Here is a 19,183-nt window from a genome sequence, read left to right on the forward strand (position 1 = left end):
TTTAAGTCTATCTGATCCTCCCCCCGCCAATCAGAGATTTTACAGAGATGACTAGTCCCGGGCATCTCAGCTCTGATATCTTCTTCATCCTCCACAACCTTGACTATGTCTCTAAGCAAATTTAGAGCCAGCCTAGGCTCCCAGGGGATCTAGCAGGCAAACCCATGGTCCTACTCATCGGACCTCTAGAATTTAGTTGTGCTGTAGCGCATGTGTGAAAGCGAGTTGTTAGCCTACATCCCCCTGTTCCTGTGTCCCGTATTGAAGCCGCCAGACTGCTGCTGGCCAGACCCACCACACACTGGAGGAATGGTTTGGATGGGAATAGGATACCCAGCTAATGAACGAGGTACACAAGCAACACCAATAGGGCCAAAACCTGCTGTATTATGCAGCCTTCAGATGCTCCATCTTCCATGTGAAGCTTTTTCCTTTGGTGCTACAGTTGGGATCCTCACATGGAAAAAGCAAGGTGGGAAGCACGAATGGGGAACCCTCGGTAACTTTACTGGTTTTGTGTCAGCTCTGTGGAGGCTGCAGCCATTATCTTTTTGCTTCTCCTCATAGGACATGTTAGGATGCTGGCAAGTGCTTTGGACATGTTAAAAAAAACCCCAACATTGGTACAGGTTTCCTATAAAAATCCATCTTCAATTGGCTTTTTGTTCCCCAGCCCAAGGATGGAGAACGCTGCTCATCTGTTATGGCATCCTGCTGCCGTGTCTGTGTGTCCCCAGCTTCCACTTGGCTTGCAAGCTCCCTGGAGCACAGCTGGGCATGACTTTACAGCTCCTGACGTGAGGGGGCCTGAATCCCCAGTGGAAGCTTGTTCGTCACCCTGGCACATCCTATGGCCCAGGAGGTGGGCACAGCTGTGTGGGGCTATACTGGTCTGGGGCAGCCAGTGTCTGCTGTTGCCAGTTTTTCAGAAGTTGTTTACGTCCCTATTTCAAGCTCAGGCTCCTAAATGGCTTTTAAAATTCCCCATTTGGTGTGTTTGTTATATATTTGTAAATCATCCTTCTATTTGCCTGAGGGGGACATTTCTAAATTTTAAAAAGAAGTAGGCAGTGGTTATGCTGCAGGGCCACCAATCCTTCCAGCTACATGTGGCCACTTGAGATTTGGAAACAGCTTTGGCTTTGCACGGCAGCGACACAGCTTCTGTTTATTTGCTACTTAATGAAAATAAATGAAAATCAGAGGATCCTCAAGTGTAAAACTGAACACTGTGAGGTCTGCCTGGAGAACAGCCAGCTACCTGTCAACTGTATTATCCTTTGTGCTGCTCTGGAGTCCTGAGTGCAGCCAGACTTACCCAGTTCAGCCGGGCGCGGGGTCACCCTGTGTGCAGCTTTGCAGAGAGGCAGACAGCTAATTGGGAAGTCCAGGCAGATGCTCCGGCTGTTCTGGCCGAGGAGACCCGGTGATGTACGTAGGTGCACTGGCTCTAGAACAGCTAATCAGAGGCTCGTTTTCACAGCTTTCTCACAACAAGATGTGACCTCGGCAGTAGGTTTGCCCTACATTACGATCTCTACGTGGTAAGGTGAGGGGCTGCCATCCTGCAGCACAGCTGTGATTCATGAACCTGGCCCCGCTCTGCCCTGTTCAGCTTGGCGTGCCCAAGCCCCTGCAATGGCCACACTTCCACTGATGCCTCCATGTTTCCCCACTCCTCCCACCCTGCTGCCTTTCTGGCTCTAATTCCTTCCCACCACCCTGCCCCGGTAGCCTGCTAGCCTACATTTCCCAGATTTTTTTCATGAAAAGTTTCCATCACACCAACCACTAAGCCCTGCACAAAGCGCTACCCCTGCACACATAGCAATAATGCGCTCAGGAATTAAGGCTGCTTCCCTGCCAAGGCAGAGCAGACCTCAGAACAGCTATTGTCTGTGTAGCGTGGGCTCTGCAGGAGAGGAAACTGCCTTCCCATGTTACACACAGGCCTGTGCTCTTGTAAACTAGGATCGTGTGACAGGAGGAACCAAAGTAATGTGCTCTCATCTTCTCCTTAATGCCGTAACACCTCCCGCAAAGCTTGCTACCATCTGGAGGAGTTATTATTTTCACAGTACCTGAACACACCTGTTGTTTCACACTAATGTTCAGGCCAGTCTTAACCTAAAATTCTCCTGGTGAAGGATCAGAAGCTCTGACATGTGATGATCAAGGGAACGGATCCACATTGCATATGGCATCCACTCAAAACTGTCTCCTCTGGTAGGTGGCAGGCTTAAAGTCATTTGAAAATGAAATATTCTGCTGTTTAACTTCTGTCCTGTACTGTCCTTCAAAAGGGTGTGCATGAAAGGCTAATAAGAAAAGGTTCTTAATCCATGAACATTACCTACTCCCATGGCTGTCCTATGGTACATGCCAGTATTGCCAAGTTTGACCTCAGCTGATGCAGTAATTTAAGATGGACACGGTGAAAGAATCACTAACGTAACAAAAGTGACCAAATGTTGTGTGGCAAATGGAACTGGAGATGAGAGAAATCTGTAAGACTTCTATGGCTAAAAACTTGTAGAAAAAGTAGCCTCAACACTGAGAAAAACTAACCTATCTCCCCCCAGAACTACACAATTTACTGCAACTACTTACTACTCTAGTTACATATATATATATCTTGTACTAGCTAAAGGAAATAATGATTCGACCTTGGATCCCCTGCAAATTCTGTACGTATATTTCAACCAGCACATGTCCCAAAATCCATACTGCCTAGGGGATGCCCACGCTTGGCATTTTGGAATGTGAGGGAGAGGAGGAGTGGGGAGAGCCAGCATTGCATATAGCCTCAAAGCACATGAAGCACACTAGAAAGGCCAGGGAAAGGCAAGGCTGCACATGGAGAACTCAGAGGGGCTCTTAAACCCAAACAGCATCTGCAGTTAGGACCCCCCCCAGCCCCACTTCCAAACACAGCAGCCTGGCAAACATCCACCTGGGAGTGCTACCACAGCCTCACCCGCAGGGACAGAAGGTGCTGTGGAGATATTCTTCTCCCCTTGTGCTTCAGCACTGTTCTCCACGTGTGTCTGCTTCAATACAGCTGCATGTATCATGCTCTTATGCACCAAAGCAGTGCTGCGCCACAGCCCAGCCCTCGTGGATTCAGCCTAAAAGGCTGGCTGCTGAAGACTGACAGATACCCGGGCATGCCAGCTTTAGTTTAGATTTTAAAATAAAACTTTTGGCCTTTCTGTTTGTGACGGCTGTTAGCGTGATCTCAGCATAACCACTGCCAAAACACAATTTGTCTGAGTCTGCAGAGAGCCTCTAATGATAGCTCAGAGATATGAAGGATTTTATTCATCTTCACAGCATTTTTAATTCCAAGACACTATCTGAGCAGCACTACTCATCAAAGAATGAGATGTGGCAGAAGAGCACAGGGCTGCTCACTCCGCTTTACTCACTTTGCAGAAGTAAATAATGCAAAGAGTATTACTGTGCCTGTACTTCTCTGGACAATTTGGGAGTGGGTGGACACTGCTGTTGTCCTCATAAAGAAATGGAAGAGCCTCATCTCACTCTCTGTGAGGAAATCCTTCTTTCCTTGTCAGCCCGAGCTGAAAAATTGTACAGGAAAAGTAATCACTGCCAAGGGTGCAGGGCACTTTGTGATTTTTGCAGGTTGCAGGTTGCAGTTTGAGATCTGCTTTGTATGGGGGGTGCACAGGCTGTCACTGCTGTGACCTCTCTGCAGCTCTTCCACAGCTTATGCTAGGCAAGGTCACCTTGCTGTACGTGCCTCGGTTTACTTGTGAAGCGAGCTGAAACATTAAAAAGCAATAGACGGAATATTTCTTAAGATTTTATAAATATTTAAACCCTGGAACTTTTAAAGGCATAAATTACTCAAATGATACATCAAGAAACACTGATGAGGGAATGGAAAGTCAACGGTAACAAACCACTTTAACACAGTGTCTCCACACTCTGCTGAGAGAGGTGCTTCACTGAAAGAGGTGCAGTCTCTTCAAGTGCCTGGTGTGTCCGGCAAGGCTTGGCAAAACATTAACAAACAGAGATACTGTTTAGAAATCTTCATCATCGAAGGTCTCGGTGCACCTTAGCATCACAGTCTCATAATCGAACGCAAGATCTTCTTCCTGAAAGCATCCCCCCGCCCCGAGTCAAACAGGATTAAAAACCACAAGAGTTGATTGTGTGTCAAATACACAATGGGTTGGTCAAATGCTGGCACGTGTCAGCTAATGCGTCATGAGCCCCCATTCCTCTCTAAATCAGCAACCAGCACTTGTCAAGTGCCTGATAAAGAGTGGCTCAAATTTTCAACTAATTTCTTTCTAAAATCACAGGGCTCCACCCTGTGTCTATTTACATCACTTAGACAGCTGTTACTGACCCTGGTAGCAAGTGGGTCACACAGTCAAGGCTCTGAAGATATGACAGCTTCCTTGAGCCGTAAACTTCTACTGACATCAGGCTTTGCTGCTCTTTTAGCAACAGAAGGAAATGGTCCTCTCTTTCACCAGCTTACAGAGAATAAGTGGCCCTTAAGAAATCGAAGTCTAGGAGATGAAAGTGTTCATGTCTGCAGTCCATCTAGTCTACCTTCTGCATTGATGCAAGACTCCTTAGGGCAAGACAAGACTGCTTTTAAAAATAGGTGCTGTTTAAAAAAATGTATAGCTTAAGGAGCACTAAATCCCACTTGCTTGTCAAGTGACTCATCTAAAATCCATAATTTTAAAAGAAAGTGTGCTTTTGAAGATGTAAAGGTGCTCAGTGCTATTTATAAAAAAACACACTGACTTTCACTTCGATATTGTAAAAGCATTGGACCTCAATCTAAGTTAATTCTTTACTGCCTTTGCAGCTAAGCTTCTCTTACGTGACCTTAAGACAACAGCTCTTGAAGAATGACAAGATTGCTTAACTAACCTCATGCTTACAAATATTTCTCTACCATGTAGCTTCCATGCTCCTGTTCTCATTTTTGGGTCACTGTCCTTTTAAGGGCCTTCCTTTTCCTTGTCCAAATGATTTCTTCCTTCCTCTTGTGTAAGTCTTTCTCAAGCATTTCATACCAGCAGGGTGCATGCCCTTGGCAGCCTCAAGAGCCAGGGCAGCGGCTCAAGAGGAGCTGCACTCAGTGGATCTGAGTGCGACTACGAAATGGTGACCATACACGATGCGACAGTAGTACTTTGTATCTGGACAGTTAACCAGAAATGGCGTAACATAGCGCTGGCGTGTAATGACCAGCAATAAAACCTGTCACCTCACCAACTCTGCAGATGAAAGGAACGGAGACCATAGGCTGCCTTTCGTATTTCAGTCAGGTCCATATCGCATGCCTCGCCTTGGTACTGTACCTGCTACCCACCTCTCTATCTTCTACAAGGTGTGTGCACAGTGCACCAGGACATCACTTTATCCTTGGGATAATTTATACCAGCACTGCCCAAACTCCTGGGCACAGGTACTACATCAAGGGAAGGGGAATGGTCTGCAGGGGTTCAGTCACACCCATGAGGTAACGAGGAAGGGCTCCTTTCCCTCTCAAGTCCAGGAGCCTCCGATGCTCTCAGTAGCCCAGTTTCTGGGGTAAGGTGTGGAGCCTATACTGAGCTCTCTGCTGCTGCCTGAGTTGGTGTGCTTCAAGCTAGCTGGAACACCTCCTAGCCCTGCTCTGCGACCACTTCCATAACTGCCTCAATCTGTTCGCTTTGAGATGGAGATGAATTTCTGCTCTCAAAACAAAAAATTCTTGTCAGTTGTATTTTTTTTTTTTTTTTGCCTCTTGGCAAGACTCTCTAGATGTGCTGTACTGCAGTTATCTAAACCAAAACAGACTGTGACCTTCATATTATCAGTACTCTCTAGCCTGGGTGATTTCTGCTCAAACTCCCTTTTTATTGTCTTATCACAGACAACTCAAAGTTCCTGCATAAAAGAAGCGTGCACAGCCTTTTATTTCCTTTTGGATCCACAGAGCTCAGCCAACTGCCAATTTGCAGTACTTCAGCTTCTTTTGCTGTCTGTCTTCCCGTCGTTCCCATTCTCCTAGTCTTATTTCAAACATCCCTCTTTGAAGCTTGAAAGAGACACTACCTCTTCTCGTACCACCCCATCTGGGAGCTGTGAGATGGACTTGGGCTCACATACAACTATGCAGCACCAAGCAGAAGGACAAAATGGGACCACCTAATGCTGCCAGGCGTGACATTCACGAAAGAAATTTAAAACCGGAAAATACCGTATCTTGCCTAAAGCTTTTCTTTCTTTTCTAGGTGTGTTCAAATCACGGTTATTTACATAAACACAGGAAGAGCTCTGCTCTTATGGAGAACATAGCTATTCACAGACCAAAGGGCTGTGTAGCTCAGTGCCTGGTCTCTGACAACAGCCCGGAGATGATGTTTAGACAAAAAGTGCAAGAATTGTGCATGCAGCGTGCTCTGTTCCACAATATATGCTCCCACGTTATGGCAAACTGCTGTGAGGGCCTTCTGAGCTGGAAATTGCATCTGGACCTTCAGATTTAGGAACTGTCAATGGATTGATGTCCCAGGAGTTAAATCTGGTAATTTGCACGTGCAAGTACTTTTTAACATGTTGTTTGTTCATTTCACTGAGTGCTTTCTAGTTCTTCTGGTGTACCAAGTCCACACCAGTTAGGATTAAAATTCTTTCATGGTACCCTTCAGTCTTTTTTGCGGAAGAGTCCTACTCTAGAAGCTCCTGTTTAATGACTTTTGCTGTGCCTGCTGCCATTCCCTGCACCTCTTCTAGTGCTACTGTCTCCTAGAGTTGGGGGAACCAAATGGCATGCAGTAGTCACCATGTGATAGATTCAGATAGTGGTGCAACACTCGTTTCTGCTTTTTTTTCTGTCCCAATTACCCCTCATCACAAACACTCTAATTCCTTCAAAGGAGCATCTGCTCAAGTAGCAGAGACTGAGTGGAAGCAAGGCGACAGAAAATAGCAAAACAGTGGGTACTGTGGAGGTACAATTGACTCTGAGCCCAATCAAGCATTCTCTGGCTGAGGGATATCTCCCTTTCAGTCCTCTACCCGCATGCAAGCTCTGAGCCACCTCCTTGGGAGGAGAGCAAGAAAGGGAGGAAGAGCACTGCAAACACAATGACTTTTGGGTCAGCGAATCTGCAACAGTAGGCTGAGGTTAAGGGCAGCTCAGCAGCTGTTATGAGCTCTTTCAAGAATACGAATACCCTACTCCTAAGGCCTGCCAGCAGAGGGCTCAGGGTAGGGCCCCTGGCACCCAGACAAGCAGAAGGTGGTCCTACTGTCCTACTGAGCTCAGAATGAAGCACCTGGGGGTTAATGGAGAACCGGGAAGCGAGCTTCACCTGCTCACATGAGATCACTCAAGCTTTTCCACAAGGAACTTTCATGCAAACGATTAAAAAAAATTAAATTCCTCATTTGCCATTTTGAATAATACACTGAGCAATAATAACCCCTCGCATTTTGCCTCTTAGAAAGGAAATCCTACTGACCTTTTGGAATGACACATCTGAAGTGATGAACCCCAAGTTCCTATTTGTAACGATTCTGGACAATATGATCAGAAGCACAGAAAACAGAAATCCCTTTCTGACAATGACAGAAATACATTGCTCTTTCTATAAGGAATCCTTTGGTGAAGCTTACCTGGCAAAACTGTGTATTAGCGAAGAAGAGGCTTTTTAGGAAGTCAGTGATCTGCAGATAGAGTCTGTGGTGGTCCTCTGGATTTTCAGAAGCGCAGCTTGCAAATGCTGAACTGAAAATGGAACAGAATACTGTATTTAATTCCCTGTTCCTTCATTTCTCCTCTTACTTACTTTCTCTCCATATTTTACTGATAATTTAAAAATCAAACTGTTTTCAAGGTGATTTTGATACTAAAGACAATAGCCAAGCAAGACAGAGAGGAGCGGAGGTGGACATATTGACGAGATATTCTCTAACAAATGCAAGAAATATGTGTAAGAACAGAGAACAGCAATACAAGAAACCAGTATTACAACAAAGAGATCCACTGATAGATGACAGCTGTAGTAACACAGTTTTGGGGAAAAGTATACATCCATTATAACAGAGAGCAACAATAGTTATTTGGTAGCGTATTTTGTAGGGTTGTTCAGAGGAACAGCTTTGACTTCTTTTGTAAAGTTTCTGAGAATGCAGTAACATGTGGCCATGAAATGGTGTATTAGCTATCACTGGCAGGTTTGTACTCAGGTAACTTTGGCAAAAAGCTAAGATATTAATTCTGGACCTCACCTCTATATTCTCCCTGGGATTTTACAAAGTTCTGCATCATGTCTCTGTCCAGAATTAGAAGGCACAGAGTGACAGGGAAGGAAGGGAACAGGGTAAGTGTTGACTACTGAAATACTACTCTAATTTGGGACCTAAAACACGATTGCAAAAATGATGTCAATACATTGCACTAATAAGGAATACTTAATCTTATTTTAAAAGCAAACAGCAATTGTGACCTAATATATGTTATTTAATGGAAACATATTTGTTAAGCTTTATTATGTATTCAAGCATATTCTGATCAACAGTCAAAACACCTTTATTTCCATTCATTCTGTTCCGGAAGTGCAAGGTGGAATGGTGGTGAAAGAGAGAAAGAGATTCACACTAAAAAACTATCTAAATATGGAAAATTAAGTAGAAAACCGGATTTAAAAAAACAGATTAAAAACACTATTTGCAAAGAGAAACAATCCTAACGAAGACTAAATAGCAAGAACTCATAAAAGATGAGTCATAATGTGATCTTCCTCGTGAGGAAAGCAGCCCTTTTCTTTCTTTGGTCTACTGGGAAAAATCAAAGGCAGTGCCAGCTTTGTATCTGACATGTTCTTTTAGGTAACTCATCTGACCTGCAGAGGAAAGAGGTGTTATTATTTAATATGCTATTACTTAATAGGTCTTATGTTTCTTTGATGTCATTTGTCATGATTGTTCGGGTCAACCACACTTTAGCTTGATCACCTCCTTGTGATTGAATTAGGGTACTTGAAAAAGGTAAGGGAGACAATGTTAGAAAATGATCATTTTTGTCTCATTAAATGAGAGTGGAGTTTATGATTAGCTGACTTATCCAGAGAATGCCCTTATGGTCCTCATAGACCTGGTAAATGAGGGAGAGAAAAGGAAAGGAAAACATTACAAATACTGTAATTTGAAAAAACGCAAAGCTACGCAGAGTGGTGAAGAAAATCAGAAGGACCCCAGTTATCCTGAAGCGATGAGGTGCTCTTAATAAGTGATTCTTACTAATTCTGCCATATTCACTTTTGCACCTTAAGAGAGAGTATTATTGTGAGCACAATTGCTAGAGGCTGCTATTCTAACTGTTTACTAAAAAATTAGGCACAAAAAAGAAAGCTAGGCCAGTGCCTTACCCCACAACAAGCTTGCTGCAGAGTATTGACAGCGGGCTATTAAGTTATTCTGTCGAGCAAAAGGGGTGAGTTTGTAATTTACCTTCGAATAGACATTCCCTGAGTCTCACTTCTGTTAAGAAAACCAGCAGCAACATCAAACGCATCTTCAAACATTACCTATCAAAGAGAACACTTCAGATGTCAACATATCCAGCCATCTAAAAGTTTTACCTAGGGCATCATTTTTAATAATGAAGTCTTTAAAAGCATGATTTTCTTTCTTTCCATTTAACAGGTACGTTTACAGCTAGAGTAAACCAAGAGGCTTTTGTGTAGACAAGAATAATAAGGAATAACTGTATTTCATGACTAGGAACACAAGGTTAGTCCACTAGGCTTGTGCTTCAACCTCTAGGAATTAGACTTGACATTGCCACCTGCCCTAAAATCAGTAAAAACCATTAATTCTACCAGTGCTTTAAAGACTTGACTGTGGGCTGCCGCTTATGGCTAGAGATCGCAGCTGTACCAGCCAGTCTCCCCGCATCTGATTCCAGCATGCAACCTGGCTTACAAAGGAGTTTGGATGCTCCCTGTGACAGACCGATAAGCTCATTAGTTCACTCTGCCATAATGCAGTTCACACATTTGCTGTGCCAGAAAGTACTGTACACGTCACATGCCCGTGACATTTCCTAAGGAGGTCAGCAATATGAGTTGTGTCCTGAGGCTCAAAAAGAACTTGTCAGTGCAATTACTTGTACGCTAAAGGTGGACACCCGTCCCTCCCTTGAGCTAGTAAAATTACACACGTCTCTGAGCACCTAGTTGCTTAAGTAATCAGTGCTCCAGGAACAGCTTACAAAGAGTTGGCTGTTATTTCATCTCTTTTTAACAAATGCCCCGGTCTACTCAGTCACTGACTTCTTGGCTCTGCAGAGGTGCATGGCACAGGCAGTCATTAGCCCTGTACCACTGGAACTGGTCTACAAATACTTTCTCTTTGCTACCAAGTGCTTTGATGAAAAAACCCACCCAACCCAAAACACAGCAGGCCTCGGCAAACTGGGTATTTCTGCTGGATTTGGCTTGTCTGTCCTGCTTGGAGAGCTTGCAGAGCACAGTAACTGTATAATTCTTGTTCCTGTTCCCTCCCCCTGCAGCAAGTTAGAGCAAATTTAACTGTTACCTAGCACAGAAACTCTACAGGTCAGTGGAGACTAGCAGGATTACTACCACTGCACTCCTATGGCTTGCTGTGTATCTTACCGAGAGAGAACTCAGTGCAGACGTTTACTTAAAGACTGCTTACTGTCTCCACTTATGCATTCACGTGGTCTCGGGAAAGCTTAATTACAACTACTGTATGTTTCCAATTAAAAGCTGCAGAATCAATTAGCAACTGAAGGCTTGGAGTTTTGGAGGCAGATGATGTGTGTTACTGAGCACTTACTTCCTCTGGTGTGGAGACTGAGGAACCACTGGCTTCCTCACTGTTACCTTGGCTGTCCCTCACACTACCTTCAGTGCACGCAGGCTCTTGGCAAGCAGCCTTAGGATCCTCGAGGAAATCTCTCTGGCTACAGTACTGCAAGATGCTGTCTCTCCTTTCTTCAGAAAGCTCTTGCCAGAGGTGGGAAACAGCTGTGGAGACCTCAGGAAGAGGCACCTCCTCACTACAAACAATTTCATGCTCTATCAGCAGGTCCACTGTGTGCTTATAAAAATACAGGTATCTGTAATGAAAGGGAGCATCTCTTAAGAGCAGGCTATGGGGCAGCATCTACTGTAAATCAGCAGGAGACTGGGGAGTAGCTCCGATTCACAACTACTTCACTAACTCCCCTCCCCTAAGACTTCATACAATTACTCAAGGTTGCCCAACACTGTTTGAAGATTTTAGCAACTCTGTTCTGCCAAGATTTCATCTGCAAAAGGCAGGCCCCAGCCACAGCCTCAGCAGGACTGCCTCACAAGAGAAGCTCCAGGCGCTGCAGGCTCTACTTATTGCACAGGCAAACCTCATTCTGGCATTTAATAAACTTTGAGTTACTTGCCTTCGTATCCTGAGGCTTTTTACACTGCAAGTCACTTTTTATACTTTTACTGGCATTGCACTACACTTAAAAGCCTTGGCTGAGGTCATATCCTGATGTATTAGGTACTATACAGAGATAGAAAAAGACTACCCCAGGCCTGGATGCTCTGACTTAAATAAACATGGGATCTTCATTTCCTTCATTTTACATCTGAGGAAACGCATCCCTAAGATGGACTTCTATGCAATCTGTAGTGAAACCGGTAGTGGAACATAAATGACGTAATTTCAACCCAGTGACTAAATCTCAGAATGAGCCCGCTTCTTCTGTTAGCGCTGTGTGGCACAGCGAACCAGGGGTAATAATGTCTACTAGAAAGCAGCACTGAAGGTTATTTTACGTTAATTAAACGCTTAGAGTTTCTCAGATGAAAATAACAAGACCAAAGCAGTACAAACCAAGAGTTCTATAAACGCCAGTCATTGTTACTAGGTTTGGGCTCAAAACGATTCCTTGGAAGATGTCCCAAATAAGCACACTTCCTGATTAACTGAACAGTATTGCATGAGAAAGTAACTCAAAAGAATCGCCTTTTTTTTTCTTTTTTTAAATATTTATACCAGCAAACCAATATTGAAAATCTTAAGATAATTCTGCACGCAAGCATAAACATGTTTAAACTCCAGTTTCCATGCTCTGGAGTATTTTCCACCATTGCTGGAAACAAAATACTCAAGGGGAAAAAGAGTTCTCATGTAAGGTATTGTCCTCACCCAGGATTCTGGGTGTCCAGCTCCAAACAAAGGATCTGGAGTTTCTCAAAGAGAAAAATATGAATCACCATTAGATTGCTTTGCTAAAGAAATTAAGCTTGAACCATGACTCCATTATTTCCTTCCCAGCTGGAAGAAGACGACCACATTTTGCACTGGACTGAGTACTGTGTAGTCCTACCATTGTAGCTCCTGCTGCTGGATATGGAAAAAAGCCCAGCCCCTTGAAGGTCAAAGCATTTCTGATGCTGCCCAAATAATGTGATTAGATGATCACCAAAACACTGTTATTTTCTTTGCTGAAGAGTCCCTATTGTTTTATGCCTGTTATAAAGATCATTTTTTGACAAGAAACAGCTATGAACCAACTGCAGCCTGCCATAAGACTGCAGGATAAGTGCTAGAGCCCACACAGTACAGGCCCCGGTCTACCTTGTCAGTGAAGAAGGGGAAAGTCAGGTGTTTACGGCTCTGTCGTGCAGTCTTTGATGAATAGAGCTTACTTCCCACAGAATATGTTGATTCAGCACATTTCAAGGTCTTGTAAATGATACCTCACTACGGCCAAAAGCAGGAACTGGAGCAGGAGGCTGGTGCCATCTGCTGGCACAGCTGCAGTCCCATTTTGATGAAAAACTCAATAATCCAAGGGAATTTTGTAAATAAGCACCAGTTCAAAGCAAAAGAGAAGAAGGAACTGCGGAAGTTTTTGTTTATGCCAGTAACGCTGTGGAAGAGGATGCCAGCTGCAGCTGTTGATTCTTCCGCACCGCATCCTTTTAACTCTGGAACAGTTAGGGTAAAATACACTCTGCTTGATGGTACATGATAGATTAGACATCCGTTTCTCAAATCTTTATAATGAAAATTTATCCTTTCAGAAAAGCATCGATGACCCTTAAGTACCTCCTAGTGCTGTTTGACAGCAAGGGGAAGAATGTGGTGAATAATGTACTCAGTCTTAATACATCAGTAATGTTGAAAAAAATCCCAGCAATTTTACCATTACAATCCCAGATTAAAATACATGGACCACTGACATGAGAACAGTGGTCTTTGATTTTTAGGTCCTGCACCAGGCATTTAGGAGCTGATCCTAAGAGGCGTTACAGTCTTGTACCTCTCGCTCTAAGTGTTTAGGCTCCTCTCCTCCTGCCCTGTGTTGCAGACATTTTGAGGAGCACTTTCTGGTATCTTCCAGACTACTGCTATTCTGCAACCCGCAGGCTGAGGACTACACAATCTTCCCTGGTGGCTTCCAGCCTTATCCTCCTCTGATCCCACAAAAAAAAGGTACTGCGAGCTGCCAGGAGCTAAGGGTCTATTTCTGGAAGGAGCAACAGTGCTCAAGCTCCTCATAACGATGCCATTACAGGCAGGATGAACATCACTGTGGGGGAAAGTATCTGCTTACCTCTGGTTGCTGCACGTCCCCAGAATACATACAGCTAGACTCTTCAGAATTTCATCTGGTGCAGCAATTTCTACATTCTAAAATCGAACCCTATTGCAGGGATACAACTTGATAGCAGTACTGATACCGCAAACACACAGGGACATGCACCTGCATAAATCATTCTGGATGAAAAACTTCCTATTCCACCTGATCTTGCCTGTTAAACCACTACTGTTAGCAGGTATGTTGCATCTTACTCCACAAGCCATCTGGACAGCGGTAAACCACGGCCACTCAGGACTGACAAACCTGAAAGAATTTTTTTTCTTTTTCTTGAGGATGGGTGGAAAATCCTCAGGGGTTTTCCAAGGCCTGCAGAGCTGGGGGCTGTTATGATGCTGGGAGTCCATTAACAGGCAAGTCGTAGGGGAGGGACTTGGGAGGTGCTCAGCTTCATCACCAGCAGGACCAAGGTTGCTAGCACAAGCCTTCTTGCAAAGCAGATGCAGGGTCCAGCAGGGCTGCATGAACAGCAGCAACTGGATGCATGGTATTAATGCAAACAAAAAAACTGAAAGCAACATGGGGTGCACCTACCGTTCAAATTCCACCAGATCTGGGGATGAAGTGTCTGGAGACTGGATAAATTCTGGCTTCCCATCCTCTTCCATTGTTTGGTTTTCACATTGAATCAAATACCAGACGGTAGAGTCACTCTCACTCACTGCTTCCAAGGCTGATGCAGTGCTGGAAAGAACACACAGGAAAAACAGCCACATGAACAACTTCTTAACTGGATTAATAAGGCCCTTGTCATGGTCACCCCAGAGTCCAGGACCATTCTTGCCAAGTCGGCTTTCTCCTCCTCCTTTTGCTTTGCAGGCAAATGAGGAGTCCTTGGTGGAGATGAGCTATAGAGAAGGGAAAGGAAATAAAAGCACGGTCTGGAAATGAGACCAACAACATGCCTCGAGTGTTCATGCACTGTATGGGATTACAGGGGTCCAGGTGAAATCTCTTCATCTTTTCCTCACAATGAAAAGGCCTCCGCTTGCAAATTCAGTAACAATGACAAGGAGATTCAGAGATGCTGGGACAGAAGGAAGTGCAAACTATTATCATCTTTCCTTAACTGGTATAAGCCCTCACCTATGATCGCTGAAGTGCCTCTTGACATAGTCCTCCCTGACTTCCTCCAAGCCAGACGGGTTCCCATCCTCCAGACTGAAGGACTCTGTTGTCAGCAGAAAGGTTACTGTCACATCAGTGGCACTTTTGGCTTCCCTCTCACCCTCAGTCCCAACCAAACAGAGTAATTTCAACAACGGGTTCCTCATGAGCCAGAGCTTTTCATTATGCAAAAATGATAGGAAAGGAGAAACTTCTGCCTCTCCTACAATGTAACTAGCATTATTGGGAGTTTATGATCATTGATCATTATGATTATTTAGAATCAATGCCTCCTTCTAACGTTGATCTGACAGAACTGATGGTGAAAACAACCAACAACCAAAGTCCAGGCAAGCACTAGCCAATACGGTCTTTTGTGATTGCCGTATAATGAGCAAATTGCATGTAAAAACCGCTGACAACCAACCCATGTTTCACAAGCAGTATGAATTCTACATATATGCAGGTAAATAAAAGGGGAAGTTTACCTCCAAACTCTCCTCCACCAGCCTCACTGCTTGTGATCCCTTCAAATTTCCTCTGTCAAACTATTCCTCCTGCCTAAACTATTTCTTCTACCTATGACTGACTTTTATGAGTTATCCAAGGATGTGGGTTCAGAGGAGACTGCTCCTTTTAAGCACTGGGACTTTTAATTGATGCAAATTATTGGAGGTGCAAGTTGCATGAATAGCAACGCTTTTTTTCTAGACAACAGCAATTTGGACGCTTGAAGGGACATAAAAATACGTGCAAAGTCTCTGCCCCATCAGCCTCTTGTCCCACTTGCTGCCACTGGAGGCAGTGGCCAGCGTCAGTGAACAGAAGGCAGCTGGTGAGGGTGCAAAGCCCTCACACAGAGGAGTGCATGCAGACAACCCACCAGGCTGAAAGAAAACAAAACCACAGCCTCTCTCTTACATGTTTCTATCGGAGTGAATTCTTAACTAGAGACTTCCATTCCCTATACTAGGAAACCCTCAACAGCTTCTCTGCCCTTCTCCTTTACCTCACACCAGACCCTGCTGTTCTGAAGTTTACGCTCTGGCTGTGCTTGACCCCACACGGTGCCATGGTGCTGTGGCCAGGAGGAGCACCGTGGGAGCTCAAGCACACAGCCTGGGGACCCACGCCAGCCCCACACCTGGGGGTGAATGGGCAGCAGGGTGACAAGGGCACGCTGCCTGATCTGCCTGCTGCCATGGGACAGCAGGAATTACTTGTTTCCTTCCTTCACCTCTGCTAGGCAGGGGGTAGGAACGACTGAGAGTCACAGGGGGATGTCTGAGGTACTCTGTGGGTCAATGGGCTTTCATGCTATCCCTTGTGTACTGCTACAACTAAAGCCACAGTTGGCTCTAACGCTTTAATGGGCCCAACCGCGTACCTATCTGTCTCTATTTAACAAATAAATAAAAAACAACTCCAGGCACTCTGTCCAAGGCAAATACTTGCATACAGTACCTTTCATCTTCAGCAAAGAACCCAAGGTTCGCTCCAGCTTTGGGATAGATTTCTCAGCCTTATGCAAAACCTGATACTAAACATAAGAAAAAAATCAGAACGGATTGCTCTCTGCTCTGACTAGATTCATGTTTTAAAATGCCTTGGTCATTTCCTTCACTTTTCCTTAATTTTGACCTTCCATTATCTTTATGCCTCTGCGAAAACAACTGTGTTTTTTCACCAGCTACCCTTATCCATATGAAAACGGGAAAGAACTAATTCCAGAGAAAACTTAAATATAGAATATAAATATTTGGATATATAATTATGCAATACATACACATAACACACAGTCACATAGACATTTGCTACTTAACTCTGATCTTCTTTCATCAGCAACTGGTCTTGTTTGGATCGTTCTCTTCTTGGAGCACGTCCAGAAATACTATGCTGTGAAATCTTGTTGGATGTCTACCAGCTTTAGGCATAAGACTTTACTAATCATTTCCCACGAGAATTTTGCTAGGAGAAGCCTTTGCCATGTTTTACTCTCAGCTACACTGATGTAAACTGGAATAACCTCAGTGCTGCATATCATTCCTTCATCATTTATAGAAAGCATAACTGAGAACATATGGCAAATGCACTTAAACATAGAAATCTCAAAAATATTTCAAGATTTATGTGATCAGTGAGATCATCCACAGTCATCTTACACAGGATGTCTGCCTTGCAGAGATTTCACACTGGGTATTTTAGCCAGACGTGAAGCACTCGGATTATGAGTGAAGTTCTGTTTTTAAGCTCTTGAAGATATTGAACTTCCTTGGCCCCCAAAAGTCACACAAGAGGCACACGATACTATGAAAAAGCAATTTTAAGAATTGGTACATGAAAATATTCCCCTTGGACTAGACAAAACAAGTATCTGTTTAGTCTTGGCTTCTGAGATCATGGTGGCTTCAGCATAACTTGCACCTTGTTCAGAACACGGCAAACTAAACTCTTACCTCAAACTACAGGAGAGGTAAGGGGCTCAGCAGGCACAAGCCCCAGATAGCAGTATTTTGCATGTTCAGAGCCTCAAAGCACAATTCCTGTCCCAAACAGTCATTAGCCTCTCCATTTTACAAACTGGAAAACTGAAAGTAATCAATCTAACTAAATGAACCAGTGGCAGAGTTGAGGATAAAAGGACTCCTGATGTTTATTCCTCTGCCTTGAGCATAGTAATATCCATCTTTTCAGTAACATTTTGGGTCAATTTCATCTTCATAAACAATTTTGGTTTGATTAAACAGTTTCTTAGTTTAGTAGAGACCAATAAACAGTACTTGTGGTTGTTTTTTTCCAGACTTATTTTTCCAGAGTGTCTTGAAGACACAGTGCACCACACAAGCCTGATCAATTACTCCCTCCTCTATAACTACTGTCCATAAACTCACTATTCTGAGATAATGGCAAAATGCTGTGAAATCATGATAACTTCATCATAGGATCCCTTGGTTTGTTTCCAAAATACTATAAAGAAGCCACAAAGCTATAAATAAACTGCAAAAACCCGGTAAGAAAAGGGCGGATGAGGCACATGACAAACCCATGACCCGGAGACTACACAGTGAACAATATGCTCACACTGAGCTGGGAGCTTTAAAGTAACAGGGATCCAGGAAAACTGCACACAGTGAAATTACACAGACACTGGCACCTCTAAAGATACAACGGTCATCCTAATAAACCTGGTTAAATTTAAACATATTCATGTATAATAGCGATACATAGAGAAATATGTTCACTGCTCCGCACCTTTGAGGATGAGTTGTGCGACTGGGATAAAACAGCTTCCCGCAAGCTGCTGAAGAGTCTTGCCAGCGACGCCCGGTGGCGTGCTCGTAACAAGCGTGGCTTTGCCACACGGAGTTCTACCTCTCGCAGGTGCGTCAGGGGACTGGGACTCACTCTGGCATGTGGCTTGCTACACCCTCCAGCTGTCTCCATCAAAAGCAGCAATGCAACATTTATTTATGCTGAATAAGTACATAAGAGAAGAAAAAGAAATCTTGCAGGGGACAGACAAAAAGGGAAGGTTTAGGGTGACTGACAAGTGCACTCCAGGTCATTTTTCCACAGGAAATTAAGGAGTTCGAAATTGTCTCTTTGCCCGAGGGATGCCATCTGTAAGTACTGACTAAAACCTAATCTACCACTAATAAACTGCGCGGCATGAAACACAGCCGAGACAAGCCTCCCACCTTCTGCACCCTTCCCTACAGTGATCTGACGCTCCATTTCCACAGGATATCCAGGGCTCAGCGTCCCACCACACTGAGACCCCTCAGCTCCCCCCGTTACTAGAAGACAGACTTCATCACAGCACTGCAGCTATTTTTTCCCAATTAACTGCATCATCAAAGCAAGACACAATACCAGACATACATGTGTATGAGTGGGCCAGATCCACGCCCACCTGGGCCCGCTGCAACCACCCCGCCGGCCTGACAGAGCCCGAGGCCTGAGGAAGCCCTTCCCGGCGAACGGACTGACGCCCCCTGCCCCGTTACCGACCGCAAATACGGCCTAGAAGGAAGGATGCCTGCCCCTACTGTTTCTTCTGCAGCCGGGAGGGGGAAAGGCCGGCTCGCGGAAGCCCGTGGGGGCCCACGCCGGACGTCTTCGGGGATCGACTGACCAATCGATCGACCCCGCCCGGTCCGATCCGGTCCCGCCCGGTCCGATCCAGCCCAGCCCCCTCCCATGGCCGCCGCGCCTCCGTCCGCCCGCGCCCAGCAACATGAGCCGCACGTGGCGGAGGGCCAATGGGGACGCAGCCGGCGCCCGGCGGCGGCCAATCAGGAGGCGGGAAAAACGCGGGCCGTAGGCCCTTGGAGGGGATGGGAGGGGATGGGAGGGGAGGGAGGGGGGGTGCAACGAAGAGGCGGGAAAAGGCGGGCGGGGCCGCGCGCA

General features: G+C 44.9%; 1 protein-coding gene across 1 annotated transcript; it reads right to left on the reverse strand.

The window, feature by feature from the left end:
- Positions 1 to 3,821: 3,821 nt before the first annotated feature.
- On the reverse strand, positions 3,822 to 18,949 carry STRA8 (stimulated by retinoic acid 8). The gene is made up of 9 exons (XM_074572668.1): positions 18,823 to 18,949; positions 18,026 to 18,246; positions 16,238 to 16,313; positions 14,753 to 14,837; positions 14,201 to 14,350; positions 10,849 to 11,131; positions 9,496 to 9,572; positions 7,660 to 7,771; positions 3,822 to 4,124 (listed from the first exon to the last, which is right to left on the reverse strand). The coding sequence occupies exons 2-9, from the start codon at positions 18,215 to 18,217 to the stop codon at positions 4,050 to 4,052; spliced, it is 1,050 nt and encodes a 349-aa protein (XP_074428769.1). The 5' UTR covers positions 18,218 to 18,246; positions 18,823 to 18,949; the 3' UTR covers positions 3,822 to 4,049.
- Between the last annotated feature and the right edge of the window lie 234 nt (positions 18,950 to 19,183).

This window comes from Larus michahellis, chromosome 1, assembly GCF_964199755.1.
Source record: "Larus michahellis chromosome 1, bLarMic1.1, whole genome shotgun sequence".
Lineage (NCBI taxonomy): Eukaryota > Metazoa > Chordata > Aves > Charadriiformes > Laridae > Larus > Larus michahellis.